The following is an 18,037-nucleotide window of genomic DNA, read 5'->3' on the forward strand; positions in this document are numbered from 1 at the left end:
TTCCTTTTAAAAATATGTATACAGAGTAGTCCATGTTATAGTCATTGTATTTTTAATTCGTTACATAAATGTATATGTTCAATGAGAAATTAATGCTATTAGACATTGTCTACTGCTTTGCTTTGTTTGGACTTCATGTTTTTCTGGTGTTTAGAGCAACAAAAAAAAAATCTGTGTAAGAGAATATGGTGCTACTGCTGTGATGCTAATTATGCACAGTAGGTTTGGGCATGTTCCTATTTTACTAATTACTATTACTAACTTCAATAATGGAGTATTGCAGTGTTGTCCTTACTCTGTCTAAAAAGGCAGAAATCTTTTTAGAGTACTTTTGTCATTTTCTTCTGCTATTTGAATGAGAAACTTCTGCTTGTACTAAAGGAAGACAGAGAATAGGTATAATGAAACCAAAGCTACATATGCGCAAAATCAAAGCCTACCTTTTTAATAAAAATATATTTAATTATAATTTACATGTTGGATAAACATTTGATATATTTAAAACATTATAAGGAAGAATAATTTTCGTAAAACTCTTTAAGGGTGTGCTTCAATAAAACTTTGAGTGCTAATGCATTGTATTACTTGTTATTTTGGTTCTGCTTCAGTAGGTCACACTGGCCTGATTATTGCTGAAAAAATGGAATAGTTTTAAATTCAAAGAGTAATCATGATTTTGCATGTCCATACTTATATGTTCATTGAATCATACCCGTGTTCTTCTGTGACCTGCAAAGTCAGTATCAGGCCCTAAATTAAAATATTGCTTTTCGTTTCTGAAGAAATGTCAAATATTAAATTTCCATTGATCATCTATTTATGTAAAAGAATATACATACACATTTTAAATAGAAATATTGACAACAGATTTTTTTTTTTTTGCAGGTACTTGATGGTCTTGAAGGTATTGAGAATTACCTTAAAATCTTTAATTCAGAAAGCTTATACTTGCCTATCTTGACAAAGAAGTATGAAGAATTACAGGAAGCAATTAAAGGTTGCACAGCAAGTACCTTGCAAAAGGGACAAACTTTACTTAACAAAGCAGATTCTCACAGGTATTCCCTCCATTTTTGCACATCTGCTGCATTTCTCCGTATCTACCTGTTGCTTTATAACTCCACTAGTTAGAATCAGACTACATTTAGAGCCAGTGTAGTTAACTAACAGGTGTGCATTTAAATGACACTGATGTAAAGCATGACTTAGTTTAGAATCAATCCTAATGGCTTAATATCTCCTACTTTTCAGGTCTTAGTAGTAGGCTGGTGCAATAAGAATGAAAACCATTTATACTAATGAGTTCTACTTCAAAGACAGAGCAGATGACCATGGCTGATACTTGGCTAGTGGTCAGCTTAGCTCTACCTTCCATTACATGCTTATGTCCTTAATTATTCCTGAACTTTGAATAGCTTTACTGCCACACAGCAACTGAAAGTCTAGACAAGTTTTTCATTTCATCTCATGACCTTGCAAAAAATTTTATCTACAGCACCTTCACCTGTCACTGCAGATGTAATTGGCTTGAACCTAGGAAAGGGACGACATAGAAAATTTAAATAGAAAGTTGTTTTGGGAACGCATGCAACTGGCTTTACAGCTATTGTTACTATTTCAGCATCTCCTGATATTTTAATTAAATGGAAGGGAAAGGGATTTTCCTCAGTGAAACTTTGACTTTGATTCCTAAACCAGACACAATTCCAGAACATATGCTGCTGTTCTCTAGGACTTGATGTTCTGATAGACTTTACCTCAACAGAAGCGGATGTTGTGTTTCAAATTATGTCTGCACAGCATTGATTAATGTTAGGAATGCTAAAGATCTGGATAGAATGAATCCCGAAAATAACAAATCATTAATTTTCTTTCTTCCTTATTAAGAGTTTTTTTTAAATGTTTAAACAGTCCAAATCAGCAGTGGGATAGTAAGATATCATCGATACACATCAAGAAGAATGGGATGAATTTGTCAAAATAACCCTATCAGTCATTTCTGGTAAAATTCAATAAAAACAGGTAATGCCACAGGCAGATCCCCTTTGTCCCAAAGCACTGCTCAAGATGTTATATAAATAAATAAAGAAGGTAAGATTTCTGCTAGAAGACACTGTAATTTAAAAAATGGCAAAGCATTGCAGATGAAGCAGGAGTAATTTAGAGAAGGAAGGTGAAACTTAAAACAATATCAATAGGCAATCTCGCCAGAAATGTGTTTTGCTGTTTCTAAAGAACAGTGAAAAATCCCAGGCTCTCAAACATTTTAAATGTCTACTTGCATCATAAAAATAAATAAGTCCCTTTCTAAAAAAGCAAACAGAGTATTATGGCTTTTCAGTTTTTTCCTGCTGCGTTCAGGCCTCATTGCCCGAATATAATGAATTTGCCATATATTTCAACAAGTAGTGCTAGTACTTCCGTACAGGTGGAACAGTTTATATTCCTAGGCATGGCCTTGAGGATTACAATCATGGAATAATTTAAACTGGCAAGGAACTCTGGAGGTCATTTGGCGCAATCCCTTGCTCAAAACTTGTCAGTTAGATTAGGTTGCTCAGGGCCAAATTTTGAATTCCATAGCCTCTCTGGGCAACCTGTTCCTAGCGCTTAAGCACTCTCCTTGTGAAATATGTTTTTCTTATATCTAGCCAAAATTTCTGTTGCTGCAACTTATGAGCAGTGCCTCTTGCCCTCTGAAAAGACTCTAATCCTGTCTTTTGTATAACCCCACTTCTTCATAGATAATGAAAGACACCAATTAGATCACCTCCTCAACTCTTCTTTACTCTGAACAGAGTTCTGTCAGCACCCCCTTGTGCATCGTGTGCTCCAGCCTTCAAACATCTTAGTGGCCTCTGCTCAATTCACTTCAGCTTGTCTGTCTGTCTTGTACTGTGGGGACCCAGGCTGGACAAACTGGTCTCCAGATACAGTTTCACAAGCCCGTAACAGAGGGGAGTAACCTGCTGGCTAGTCTTTTCCAGATGCACTCAGCACGGGGCTAGTCTTCAGTGCCACAAGGATGATCCTGACTCACATTCAGCTTTTTGTACACCACAACAAATCTAGGTTTTTTTGCCTAACCCATGGCTTTAGGAGATACGCAGAAGGCTCCCAGACAGCTTATAAGCTTAGTAATGGTGACACAGTGAGTTCTGTCAGCAAATGTGGTAAGGTGTTATATTCCATAATATTAATTTTCCCCATAAATGTTCATGTTTTGAAAGAGGAAAGAGAGAGGCCTCTTTTTGTCATGTATAAGCCACTCTGCTATCCTTAAATGCTGGCCAGTATTTAGCCCAATGATTAACCCACATGGGACAACAAGATTTGTATGAACAGCTGAGGTTCAAAGGAGGAAGATTTGGACAGAAAACAGAACTCCTGTCAAGACTAAATCCTGATTACTATTTTGTTCCCCTTATTGCACAATTCATTGGTAGTCTTAACTGGCCTTAGAGACTTCCCATTTCCATTATCTAACCAGACTGGAAATCCTGAGGGACATGGGCAGTCACCATTTGAAGGCAGTGAAGGCTGTGGATCTGAAAAAGTTTAGGTATCTTTTCAAAAAGATGTTTTGCCATAAGACAGAAAAGAAGGTATAATCTGACAATGAGATACATAGCTGTTAAGTGTTTGCAGTCTGGTAGGATTCTTGAACTAGCTGGCAGCAAGCAGAAATTTGTGTGGAATTTAAAAATAGCTGCCAACTCCCTTAAGGTGTAGTTGGAGCACAGTAATTTTAGCATTCCTTCATCATTTGTGATATAGAAGGTATTGCATGCTCTGCTACTTGCATGGCTTTACTATTTTTAAAAAAGAAGCCAGATTCTCCAGTTTTTCAGACAATATATTTATTAATAAAGAGAAGGAACCATCTGACCTTGCTCAGGTTGGGTGACACTTTGTCGATTTTGATGAGATGATGCCCTGAATTGCACTGTAACTTCTGAATGAAGATACAGGAAAACACATTTTTAATGTAATATCAAAGTGGCTGCCATGTGTAGTACTTGTTTAAATGCACCGAGAGAAGATAGAGTACTTGAATATTAAGAGAATTGAAACGTAGATGGATTTCTGTATCCACATTGTTTTGTTGTTTTAATTTTCAGAGTACCCAAAAATAAGCCAGGCAGTTTGTATGCATACGATAAGACAGCTCTAGTAGTTTATGATTTACAGATCTAATACTGATAGCCTCACATTTAAGGCTAGTGACACTGACTTCAATGGCATAATTGGAAATCCAACTCACAGGAAAAATGGAGAAATATGATGTTAATTCTGTCCTACTTTCAAATCTTCTTGAGGCTTCTTGCAGCCTTATACTAAAAGGTAGTCCAAATAAATTAAAATGCTGAAAATGTTCACATTGGGAGATGAATAGATTATAGAAAAGTGACAGAAGGCAGTTCTTTCTTGTAATCCTAGAGTGTTTCAAAATGAAAATATTGGTAACCCTGATTTTTGAGCTCTCATATTTTTAAATTAGAACCAGCGAGAAAAACAGGAGGAGCAAAAATTTATGTATTAATTCTAAAAAAATTATACAATCAGTAAGTTTTGTCCGTTAAGAGAACCCTTCTTTGTCAGCCAGTTAGCTTGACTATGAGTGTAAGACCTGTCTTTATTTTACTGCTGTTATAAATTTATTGTGTTAACTCATAACAAATCAATGATGCTTTCAAAGATTTTATTGAGATCTAAATTATAATTTTCAAAAACTATAAATCTTGTTCTCATTGCTTTTTTTAAAGGAGTGGTGCTAGTAGAACTTTTTAAACATACCTCTTTTTAAGGAGTACTGAAATAAAGGAGCGACACTTTTAGAATTTAAGGATAAAGCACAAAATAAAAGGTTGCTAATTTTTAAAAGAGTAATTTACAAAATTTGAAACCACCTACTGCCTAAAAAGGACTTAAAATTTGGTTTCTCTTTGTGATCAATTCTTGGATCAGATTCAAACAGAATGTTCTATTAATACCATAATTCATGTTAGTAGTGTAGAATAAGATTTTTCTTTGAGGTTGCAGAATTTAACTTTCTGAGCCTGATCTGAAGTGAGGAGAAAATTTCCTTTAATTTTAGAGGACAAAAGAGGAAACCTTGAATAAGTCCTTGTATTAATGAAAGTAACTAAAGTAACGAAAAACTTATTTTGAACATGTTTGTCTTACAAAAACTCTTACGATGAATAGATTTCAATAGTAAATCAATTGATATGTGGGTTTCTTCTTTTTTTTATATCAAAAATTCAGATATTAATTGTATGTGGTAACTTTACAATTTGAAGAGGACTGCCTCAAGTATTCAGATTGTGAATTGCTTCCCTGATATTAAATGGTTTAAGTTATAAGACAAGCCTTTGTTTTGTAAATTGATGTTGTCTTTTCTCCTGTTAAAACAGCATCTTTAAAGAAATGTTGACTTAGAATGTATATGACATTCTTTTTTCAGCTATTGTAAAAACACTGAAATATTTGAAAGTCAAAAAACCCCATTCTTTTTAAAGTAGAAGTGATATGCCATATATTTTCATTCTTTCTAGGCTGTTCCATTTGTGGTTTTAGTCTTTAGATAGTCCGAATTATTTGTGAAATGAGGTATTTCTCAGTGAATCAGAATATGTGGCATGTGAATCTAACTTACACACTGGTGATGAATGATTTGTTTGGAAATGTCATTCTTGTGTTCTACTCATTATCAATTTTGTTTGGATTCATTTTAATATTTCTCTTGATTATTTTAAGGGTCACAGTTTAAAATTCATAAGTTACTTGTCATACAAATCAACAGAAAAGGTGTTGGGTTTTTTTAATCATCATCCTGATTGTTGAGCAAAAATGAGAAATAACAACAGTTTTACTCTTCCATTTTAGCTCTTGGGTGACAGGAATTCAGAAAATGATGCAATATGTTCAAAAAAAAGTAGATAAATTAATCAGGCAGTGTCCAGATTATAAGGAACTTACTTTAAAGAAACAACAATGGACTGCATCACTTGAAGATCATCTAAATAAGGTACCTCATAACACATTTTCTTCTTAATGCATTCATGAACACTGCATTGCATTTCCATAATTTAGCTATGTGAATATTAAAGTTGACTCAAATAATTACAAATAACATTGGTTTGTTAGAGAGCACACAGTTGTAGTTAGAATGCCGAATGCTGTTATCAGCACAAATGAACCTAAAGCTGTTCTGAAAAATGCAGCTGTTTCCATGAGAACATTTTACTAATAATATTCAATAAAGTATGGATTTGCTTAGATAATGAGCTATTATAATTTGTTCTTTTGGAAAAGAAGTGAACAATCAGGACTCTGACCTGCATGCAGGTTTCCTATACTGTTTCTATGTCTTCTGTTTCATTTGGCTGAATGTAAAAATAGAAGTGTGCCAAAATTGTGGGTTAATAAGCATGGTGACTGTGAACCACAGCAAATTTTCAGTAAGGCTGAAGGAGAGTAGATTCTGTTCACTGTAAAAATTCCTTTATTCGTTAAGATACTGAGGCACCAAGGACATCACATCCTTCTTTAAGCTGTTGAATGTTCTGTAGTACTGCAGACCTTTTTAATGACTTGTCAGAGATAGAATAGACACATGGCTCCTAAATAAGGTTCCATGTGTAAATTCAAATTAAAAAAAATAATCTTTTAACAAGGTTCATATGAAGGAAATCCCAGAGCATAGACCAAAAAGTAAATCAAATTTAATGACTGAATAACTAAGTCTGCAATCTGATACAATATTTGCATGAAGTTTATAATGAACTATTCTGAAACAAATAGGAAGTAAATTTGCCATAAATTGGTCCCTTTGCATACAATTTATGTAGAAGAGGCCTCATGGTATTAGAACACAGTGAAAATATTGTTGAGTTTAGCTGAAAATAAAAGATTTGTTGATAGCTGCTGGTCTTGTAGAAATTATGTCACCGGCATATTATGAATCTTAAGATAAAACTTCAATTATGAACGTAAATTTTACTCAAATGTAGACCCCAATTTTGATACAAGGTTTCATTCTGCACTTTGTTCTAATCACTTTGTTCCCAGTCTTGCATTAGAGAACATTTTGAACATTTTATTGATAACAAATGATCTTTCATTACAGTGAACAGTGCTTATTGTTTTATTCCTACCAAGCAAAACACTTTTCATTCCAACCTTCTGTTAATGGAAAGTATCACAAAGAATCTGGTGCTAAATTCAACTGCCCCTGAGCTTCATTTAATAAAGTTTGAACCTCAATCAGCATCCACTTCTTAAAATATATGGTACATGTGAATTCACATGTCTAGTAATAACTATACATATTATGTCTGGTATCATCTGCCTCTGTTCTTCATAATCTGTTTTGTTATCATCATGCATATATAACATCTTACAGTGACAATGAAATGGAGTTGTGTACATGTATCTGCACAAAAATAGGTCTCTTGGCTTGGAGGAGAAGCTTTAAATGTACTTTTTGGGAAAAAAAAAAAAAAACACAAAAAACAAAAACCGAGCATGATGGGAGTGTTTTTGCCAAGGTTATAATATCTAAATTATAATGCAGTTGTGCCTTATTGAAATAACAAGCTTGGGATACTTAGGATAAAGGAAAACACAATCAATAAAATGAGAGCAAACAGGACGGTTTTTTTCTCAAATTCTGACCATACTTGTTAGAATTTTTTTAGGAGAAATAGTAGAATTTTCTTCCTTCATATTTTCATTCCTGAATTTCTCTGGTTATACAAAGTACCTAATCTAAACACCAACAGACAAGTGTTACTTCACTTTTTTCTACATAAAGTGATGTTTTATACTGTTTTTATACTCTCTACTTGTACAAATTAACAATATAAAAATGATGCTTTCAAATAAAGGTATCGCAGTCGATTAAAAAAATCACCCCGATGCTTGCAGTTGGTATGGAGATTGGTTCATATTTGTGCGAGTCGGAAAGAGTTTTGAACAAACACCTTGAACTGGCTAAACAAACTAAGGTAAAAAAAAAAAAGAAGCTTTAATAATGTTAAGTACTCTTAGAAAAAAATGCATGTTGTATGCAATTCTAAATAAGGTGAGAGACTGAGAGTTTCTTATGTATTCTTGGAAAGAAAACAGGTCTATAGTTTAGTTTAAAACTGTAGTTAATGAACAAAACCATAGATAATATTACAAGACAGTTCTTCTTATATCATTGCTTATCCCCACTGTCTCTATCTCATGTTATTTGCTACTACCTCAAGATCCCAGTATCAACCCTTGATAGGAAGACTCTTCAAATGTGGATTGCTACTCCTAGCAAGTTTAAAAATTGTCTAGGCAGCCAGAGGCACAGAAAACTCTCATGGTTTATTACACCAAATAAAAGGGATGAATCAGCAAAACAGAAAAATGTAGTTCCCAGGTGGAGAAACTTTGAAGGGGGCTGTGAGGTTGCCATCAGATATCTGTTGGTTGTGTTGGGAATGCAGCCATGGTATGAAAGCACTGCAGCACTTAGCTCTGTAACACAGATGAGGCTATTTTTAAGTCACATTCGGGGCCTTTCCAACTCCCGTAGCAGTGCTGCAGTGTCTGAAAGTGGCTTAAAACCAGTTGAATCCTCTCCATTGTCTTGACACAAGTGCGTATTTCATGGCTAAACTGAGCAACATGGCAGTATATGTTTTAGGAGTATTCTATGGTTTAGGAGTTCTTAAAACTATATTACTCCTTTGGAGGTTTTTTTTTGTTTCAGGCAACAGTTTTTTTCCAGCAACAAGAGCTGGATCTGTACAGTGTCTGTGGAAATAAAATTCACTTTAAGGAAATTCTGGTGAACACACAGTAAGAATATTAAAAGTTCAGCAGATGAGCAAGAGCCCCTTTTTGTTCCACAAGACTGTATAATAGTTTTTAGTGTCTTTTATGCAAAATTTTTGCATGCCAGGGTGTTACCTTTTTTTGTTGCAGTCTAAAATCTGCCCTGACAATAGTAACCTCTCCTACCTATTCTTTCTGTGGATTGTGATATGCTAGAGTTTGCACTCTTGACTGAATGCCAGTAGATATGCTAAGTGGTATGGAGGTAAATATACAAAAGCAGGTAAGCACATAGACACAGATATTTGAAGCTATGAGTTAAGGCAGTGAATCTGAAAACCAGTATCCCAGCTGAAACATGGAAAATGTTAGCAACTCAGCTCTTGCTCGGACAGCATACTGTGACTCTTCTGGGTCTGAGCAGTTGATGCAGTAACAGATATGACCCACTATTTGATCTCCATCTGACTTCTGCAGATTTGCTGCATGCAAGAACATGGGTTGGAATGCAGGGCAGTCTAGCTTGATGGGTAGGGACTAGTCTGGAGCTAGGAAGCAATTATTGATTCAAGAATGAAGGCATGAGTGGAACTAAGATCCATAAGGCAAAGTGCTACAAGGACAGACCATAAAACAATTATAGCAGTGGCCTTATGAGGACCCAGTGCTTCTGGAGCCTTACTGTAGAGTGGACACTGAGTTCTTCTATGAGAATTGAGTATCAGACAAGCAGCTAAGAGGGATTTAGACTCAAAAGAATCAGTTCAGAAAATTGGGCTATACTATTTATTGAAGGAATTGTATCAGTTCTAGCTATTGGTGTTCCCATATGGAATGTTTCTGATTTTTTTTTTTCATTCTTACACTGTGAAGTGGTTTACTTAATCTGAATACTGAGATTCTTACTTTTTTTTTCCATTCATAATAACTATTTTAATAACTACATCCGTAGTTTTTGGTGTCAAAATATTACAGGAAAGAAAGGGTTATTTTCAGCATATAATGTCCATTATGAACTCTTCTTCAGCTAAGTAATTGAATTATACATAAGAGAGTAATACTAGTGAAAATTAACAATGTGATATCAATATTCACAAGTCCTTTTCAGTCATTATGCATATTGTTCTATGCTTGTACCCTCAAAGGAAACATCACATGAACTGGAAGCAGCTGAGAGAATCATCAAAGTTATGGAAGAGTTTGAACCTGAGCAGGTGGCAGCTTTTTCTAGCAGAACTGACTTTCTGAATGAAGCACTGAAAAAAATTGAAAAAAATATTAGTTCAAAACTAGAAATTCTAGAAACTTATGTGGCCTTTTTAAAGTCAGCTATGGAGGTACAGATTACTTATTTATTCTCTAACTAGACTGTGAAAATCTTGGTGAAAAATGTGCTTTTAGCCAGCTAAGACAAATCCTGTAGATGCTGTGCCATGGAAGCACTGCAGGTCTTTGTAAGCTCCTTTCTACTTTAAAGGAGATCTGTTCCATCAGGGCAAGCAGGCCTGATAATTGAACTTGCGTCAGCATAATGGCTAGTCTATGTACAGATTTTCTACTGATTTAAATCACTATTGTAGGAAGTATTATTATTGAATTTTTACTTTTTCTCCTTCACACATGCTCTCTCTCGTTATATACATAATAAAAATGCTTATGTATATGTACTCCAACTCTTAAATTTACTGATTTTGCTTCATATAATTTTAAAAATATGTCACATAATATATTGATATATATTTATCATACTGTAATATATAGATATTTATCACTGTCTTGCATTACTTCCACTGAAGTGCTAATTCATCTCAAAGGGTTTAAAAATTAAATACAAAACAGCTCTCTCTAGCTGAAATCATAATCAATTCATTACCAACATAATTTTGGTAGCTATGCTAATGGTGCCCAGGGCAGTTAATTTTCATTTTGATGTAATGCTTGTTTTAAGATTCTACAACACTGTTGTTATTTTATATTTAGAAAGAAATTGAGGACACAATGGAGCCTATCAAATAAAATTAGCCATAGGGATTTATTTATTTGAAGATAAACTGCCAAAAAAATGGATTGCGTCTACTTCCGATGATTGCTAACTTCAGTTACTTCATATTAAACAGATCTGTGAAAATCATTGCATTGATACACTGGTATATAATATCCATGTAATGATATGTGACAGAAATTGAACAAATTGCTGTCACCTGTCTGCTTGCCATCTACTGGTTAACAGTTTATTTAAAACTTTTTTATTATTTAGTATTTGTACAGATTTTAGGGAGATGATAGATCTTAAAACCTGGAAAGATTCAGAGGCTTCTATTCAGTTTTACCATGTCTGTATACCTTCTGATTATAGCAGCTTAATTTTTTATTTGTTTTTTGATGCTTATTTTATGTCTTTCTGTAGGTGAATGATGATATTCAAAATCTGAAGGAATTTTATAGATCAGAACCACTACAAACAAACAGGGAGGCTGAAAATAAAATTGCAATGGAGTCAGCTAATACACAGTGGCAAAAGGCTATAAAGAAAATTTTTTCCACCCAAAATATGGGTTGCAATTTTGTTAATTTGATAAATATGGTGAGTATAATCTGGTAAACCATATTGAATATTTGATGTTTGCCTGTAATGAGGACTAATACTAGTTCTGTGACTGGTGGATTGTGATTTCTCCAGTACCTAGTTTTAAAGGGACTAATGCTGCTATATACTTATAAAATATGAAAGTATTATTTAAGTGGTAATGGCATTATAAGTAATATAAATAATTTTGTGATTAACAATGACAGAGCCCTTGATAAATGATCCAGTACATGCATATGAATATAATACATGCACATATCTGTCTTGTTCATGTTGGAAAGCAGTATATATGCAAGTACAGTATTAAGTTTATTTTACTTCCACTAAGAGGCAGTCTTTATTAAGTAAGTGTATGAAGTTCTTCTAAAGAAGAGTGCTAGAGCTACTTCCTTACAGATAATCTTTCCTGGTGTCTTTACGTTCTGTCTTGGGTTCAGCTGCACTGCCTAGGCATCCCTATCTAATTTTCCAGCACTCCTTCATGAGATGATCATTTGAGATGTGCAATCATTTCCTAAGGCACCACTCCTAAAGTGATCCCAATTAATGTAGACAGCCTGGATACCCAGCTGTTCTTTATGTTTTTATAGGACAGACTAGGGAGCAATTACATTAGGGTGAGAAGGGGGAGTTGGTGTTGATAACATACAGCAGCATGCAAGATGAGCTGGAAAAATCTACTTAAGGAGGGAAAGTGCTCAGGCAGTTAGTGTGGACTAAAGTGTGTGCTGTCACAGCTGGATGCAGCCAGGCACAGATAAGATAGTCAGTGTAAAGGCAAGCTGAATATGTGTGAATATGAGGTTGCACTGCAGTCACTTAAAGTCTAAACATATCTTCTATATTCTATAAACATATATTCTAGAGATATTATGTCTCTAAAGACCTGAAAGTATGTTGCCATCATATTTTCTGCTACTCTGTTCCCATGATATTCTTAGGTTGTAGCTTTTAAGTATCTGGAAGATAAGGATCATACAAGTAATTTATGAACACAACTTTTCTTAAAAGAAAAATTCTGAAACGGGAAAAGCAGAAACAGCATTACCTAGTTTTCTGATGTTTCTGATATGGACTCTGTTAAAAAGAGAAAAAACCACCAAATGTTCAAATGCTGAACACTTTATCACTCCCATGCTTTGGTGCTGTTTTGGTTATCAGCACAAAGGAGTGGCCTTTTCTTCATCCACTTCACTTTCCAGTTGCTATTCCCCAAAAGGCCATTTTGGGTAGTTCTGTCTATTCTGAAATGACTTTATTTTGTATGAGCATTAAATAGCCATCAGATGACAATAATTCAGTCATACTGACCTGGTTTTAAAGTTCTAGGTTTTAAAGTTTAACGTTAGCCATGTCCTCAGTATGCAAATTCTGTTGATCTATATGCCTATTTCTAAGAGAACAGTATATTTAAAGACACCTAGAGTACCAGAAATTTTCAAAGAAGTTATCCTCAAATAGTTGGTTTTTATTGAAGTCTCAACAAAGCTTACTATTATGAGGTTTTAATTGTATTTTATAAAAACTCATATTTTATATGTGGAAAAAAAAATGTCTGTTTATTTGCCAGGTAAATGAGAGTTTAATATTAAAAGCGGAAAAATCTGTACGAGTAACAGAAGATATTATTGTTAATCTGAGTAAAGAAAAGAAAGAGCTGACCGATCTTTGGGCAATCTGGAATTTTAAAAATACTCAAGTAAGACCCATCAAACAACAGTGCCGGATATTTAAAGAACAACTAAAAGTTGTAAGTAAAATAGCTAGGAAGAAAGCAACTGTGGCAAACATTTTTAGATTGCTATTAGTCTGTGACTCTCTCATCAACTATTATAGGTATCATTTAAGAAAGAGAGATGATCAGTAAGATACTTCTCCATAGTCTATTCTGTCATTCAGATAGTCATCAAGAAACATGAAATGTTTTTGGTCTTTTTTGCCCTTATTCAAACACATACAAGTCCAAGTCCCCATTTCAGATTTTAAGTTTTAATCAAGTCTATATACTATACTAGCAGTGCTTTAGTTTTTTGTTTGTTTTTTTTAAAAAAGCACCATTTTGTTGTGACTTAATAGTTACTAAACTAAACTCTGTCCTAATAGTTACTGAAATCAAGTCCAACCATGTTCATATGGAAAGAGGACTGAAACCTCCTTGGCATAGGGACAGCGTGCAGTGTTCCTTAAAAGCAACACTAGCTAGGCTAGCAGCAGAACCAGAGGTTTGTAGCTGCTGTTTGTCTAGTGCAACTTATCACTAAACCAGGATATCTGTTATCACAGTAAATACACTGCATGTATGGGTCCTCCGATCTCAGTGTCTGAATCATTTTTGCACACTGTCTTAAAGATTTCCTATCACCCTTGTCAGTCAGGGGATTTGAGACAGAGAGGTTTATAGTTTAAAAAAAAAAAAAAATTAGTCATCTTAACTACAGAATCGCTCTTTTTTTTTTGTTTTGGTTTTTTGTTTGTTTTTTTTTTTAAACTAGTAAACTTTTAATGACATTTACTGACAGCATTTGGGTGTCTGGTTTGGGGAAGGTTCTTGTTACAAATTTTGATCTGAGTTTAGTATTTTTTTTTAAATTTACTACAGATAGAAACACTGAACTGTTTGGTTATCTTTTAGACTACCCATGGATTAGAGGTTCTTCAAGAGGCACTCCAGCTTGCAACAACAGTTGACCTTGAAAGTGACCTTTTTATTGTTTTGGAACTACAAAAAAACTTTAATCAAATGAAACCACAGTATCAGGTGAGAAAGCAAGCTACTGAGGTGCATGGTGGATCAAAAGCTCTTTTTGGTACAATAAAGATTCACATTCACATTGACCCCAGACAGAATGTCTGGGGTCACGGTGTTACATTACTTTTCCAGAAGGAAGGGTTTGTGTGTGTTTATAAGGTAAGGGAGAAGACATTTTAGCTTCAGTGTCCAGAGAATCTTTTGAGCGGTGTTAGCTGCGTATTAAAGTGACACACAAGCATTGGGGTGGTGGAAGTACAAGGAGAGTACCAGCTTCATGCTTTTGAGTTAGAGCTGGTCAGAGGCTGAGGTATGTCATACTGAGCTTCCTATGTCCTCTGAATACTGTCTCTGAGTTTTAGCAATTCAGTCTGCCATTCCCCTACAAGTTATTTGACTTGTTTTGATCGAAGGCTGTTTCTGGGTGATAGCTGAGATTCATGCTTAGCAAAAAGTAAAGTATGTGGAGAGTGTTTTAAAGAGCATGGCACTGATTTTTCCCTAATGCACTTTACCATTGTTAGGTTGTTATTTCATCAAATGTAAGGGAAAACTTGCAAATATATTTATGTAATTTGAGTAACTTCTGCTTTTTTGCTAGCAACTGAATGCTGAACTTGAGTACCTGATAAAATTATTAGAATTGCCAAGCCAGAAAGGATTTCCTGTGAAAGAGAATTCTGAAAGAATAAGTGAGCTTATTCATCTCCATCAAACAGTAAAGGACACAATGACAGAATACGATGAGATTTTCAACAAGACAGTCAAATTCCATCACATTAAAAAAGAAGTGAGTATAATCTTTTAAAATATACCTTCTTCCCGTTGCAGTTAAACTCTTTTTGGTTTTGGTGCCTGTCTTTTTTTTCCCAAAAAAATCAGCATTAACCCACCTGGTGATCAGAATTAAAATTTTGGATCTAAAACTGCATGACATTTGGAGAATTTAAAATTCAGATCTGAACCTAAATTTAAGTACTTAAACCCACATCAACAAAGTTTAGGGTAACACATTATGGGTAAGGAAGGAATTGTAAGCTTCCTTTCGCAGTATTTTAAACACACACTGATTTTCGTTTTAACACATTCCAGCTGGAATATCTATCAAAATCAGGAGAACTGGATATTCCTGAAATATGTGAGGACCCTGAAAATGTGCACTATGCTAAAGCCTACCTTGTGAATGCGCAGGAGAAACATGCACATATCAGACAGCTGTATAAACTGCTTATTACCCAGGGAGTGGATATCTTGTCTGCAATGCAGCAACCTGTGAGTAGAACTAGAATGATTTGTGAAATCAAGAATAAATGTGAAAGAAGATTATTGGAGCTATCTGACTGACTTTTAGATGTACAAAAATGTGTTAATACTCTGAGAAAAATAAATACAGAGCTTTAAGATCCTTTTAAAAGAAAGCAAAACATAAAATGTAAAATAGTTGATAGTTTTTAGATTTCTACTTTTAGAGTTTGCAGATATATACAGCCATCAAATTAAATGAAACACCCAGGAATTATGAAACTTATTCTTCAGTAGTTACATTATGAATTGCTTTTGCCAAGAGAAAAGAAAAATTAATTTCTTTGAAATCATTTTTTAATTTTTAATGGTCTGTGAACAGATCTTACTCTGGAAAACATTGAAATAGATTTGAAATAGGGAGGAAATTAATCTTAAAATATCAGCGCTTGGAAAAAAAAAGCACAACTTTCTGTTCTCTAGTATTCTTTGTGCAGTTCAAGGCCCTGTTGGTGATTTTCTTGAATGCCACATCTATATATTAGACTCCTGCTACTTTGTAAAGGTTGCTTTGCATATTTATTCTCCTATAAAGAAAGGATAACAAAAGAACAAAAAGGAAATATAACAACAGTGTTACCTTATTAGTGGATTCCAGACTGATTTGCATGGCAAAATGGATATAATTTTAGAAAGGAGTTATTTATTCAGGGCAGGATTGTCATTACCCTGTATTCATTTACTAGGGAGAAAGCAAGACATTCCCTTATGACCTGCCTAGATTATCCACATTGCCAGTCTGCTCTTCAGACTCCATAAATTGATTGACAGCAGAAAGGAGTTAATCTCGGGGTGGTAAAGGACTAGAGTAGGCCACTTCATCTTTGCTCAGAGAAGACACCATGTGTGAGTTGTGACTTTGACCCAAAACTGCTCCTCAGACTACTAGTGATTGAAACTGCTATGTACTTGCTCTCGTTACAGTGGAGGTTTAGTAGTTTACTCTAGCCCATTGTGACTGACATGTTCTGCCTCAAAATGATCTTCATTTTAGATTGGTTAAATCAATACATTTCCTGAGTTTGACAAGTTTCTTTGTCTATTCCCTGTTTAGAATTGCTTGAATGTTTCTGTAAAGAATCTGAAGCAAGAACTTGCTAGATTTGAGTATGATAACATTAACTGGAGCTCCAAAGCCGATAAATATGAGGAAGAACTGTCACAGCATTTCCAACACTGCACCACTCAAGAGGAGATAAATGAGGTAAATGAGATAAATCCCAACACATTAAATGACTGTTAAAATTCTTTAATGTTACTATTTACCATTCCCCTAGATGTTTCATATGTATACAGAAAAATTGATTTTCATCTTACCAGCAACCTTTGATCCATGCAGCAGCAATAATAATCTATGGTCCATACCTCTGCAGTTTAGGATTATATCAAGTTGTTGGGCTGGCAATAAAGTGCTTTCACTGTACCAAGAGGACTGGAAATAGAGCAGCTATATTTTCTTTGGCTTTCAAATCTCTCAGTTTCATCTGAAATACCTGAGTCTTCAGATTTCTTTCTTATGAAGCTAAAGTTTCAAACAAAAGTAGAATTTACATATATTGCAGTTGTAATGCTATTAGAAAGAACTTTCAGTCTTTTAATGAAAAGTTCAGCATAATTTAGTACTTAACACTTTTTTTCGGAAACCCAAGATGTGATACTTAAAAAATTCCTGGAAGAAAAGAAAATGTTTTTTGGTACACAATATAAGAATTTAGTATTATGGAACTTAGGTTAGGAAAAATTACTTAGTTAATATGATTATTAATTTAATATCTTAGTAGGCCAAATACAAATCCACTCACAACTTAACAGGTTGAATTGGATAGATGTCTCAGCAAAAATTAATTTAGGAAAAACGTTCCACAGAATGAATTTTCTCAGAGTGATCCATTAAAATAAGAGGCTGATGGCCTCTACACTTGATGTTCTGTAGGTTGCACTTCTGTACATCCATGAAGTACAGAAGCTGGATTCTTACCTGGAAGGATTTCACACTAATGTTCCCCATAGTGTGAAGTATGGGTAGTGGAAACACAGGACACTGAAAGCTATATTTTTTTATTTTATCTTTCTCTAAGTAAATCACACCTGAATAAAGAAAGATTGCATTTTCTCAAAATACCAGAGTAGAGGTGACTGAGATTTCTGTCCCAACTATTTTTAATGAGAAAATTATTGTTTGGATTTTCTTTTCTTTTACAAAATATTTTTGTGTGTTTGTGAAAAGCATCCATTTTCACAAAAAGATACTTAGAAATTGAAAGAACATGTGCCTCAAAAAAAGGGTTTTTTTGAATCTCAGTTACAGTTCTAGTCCCTTGTCAGTTATAAGCTCAGTGTGTTTCACTCTCTGCTCTCTGCACCAGCTTCCTGTGATATAACTTCTTGGCCGATGGTAGGAGGCAACAGGAACAGCAGGTGGTATAGGAGAAGCATTCTGGCAGACGGAACCATGCCGTAGAAGAGAATGAAAGCATGAAGTAAAAGGAGGGGACCCAGAAGATGGGGGGGAATGGACACAGGTCCCTGCTCGGCGTGCCAGGCAAACCCCCACCCAGCCTCCCTCACCTCAACCTTACCAG

The 18,037-nt window shown here is 34.6% G+C and overlaps 1 protein-coding gene across 1 annotated transcript in view; it reads left to right on the top strand.

Annotated features, from left to right (window-relative positions):
* The window catches only part of CCDC141 (coiled-coil domain containing 141), a gene marked incomplete at its 3' end in the record, with an annotated part of 71,045 nt that extends 54,386 nt beyond the window's left edge, over positions 1-16,659 (top strand). Inside the window, exons 8-17 of the mRNA XM_009578477.1 lie at positions 886-1,058; positions 5,890-6,031; positions 7,893-8,012; positions 9,963-10,154; positions 11,225-11,401; positions 12,975-13,154; positions 14,037-14,162; positions 14,755-14,943; positions 15,246-15,425; positions 16,510-16,659. Of these exons, the coding sequence (XP_009576772.1) occupies positions 886-1,058; positions 5,890-6,031; positions 7,893-8,012; positions 9,963-10,154; positions 11,225-11,401; positions 12,975-13,154; positions 14,037-14,162; positions 14,755-14,943; positions 15,246-15,425; positions 16,510-16,659 (1,629 nt within the window). The remainder of the gene's footprint in view (positions 1-885; positions 1,059-5,889; positions 6,032-7,892; positions 8,013-9,962; positions 10,155-11,224; positions 11,402-12,974; positions 13,155-14,036; positions 14,163-14,754; positions 14,944-15,245; positions 15,426-16,509) is intronic.
* Positions 16,660-18,037: the final 1,378 nt, after the last annotated feature.

The sequence above is a fragment of the Fulmarus glacialis genome, unplaced genomic scaffold (assembly GCF_000690835.1).
Source record: "Fulmarus glacialis isolate BGI_N327 unplaced genomic scaffold, ASM69083v1 scaffold12660, whole genome shotgun sequence".
NCBI lineage: Eukaryota > Metazoa > Chordata > Aves > Procellariiformes > Procellariidae > Fulmarus > Fulmarus glacialis.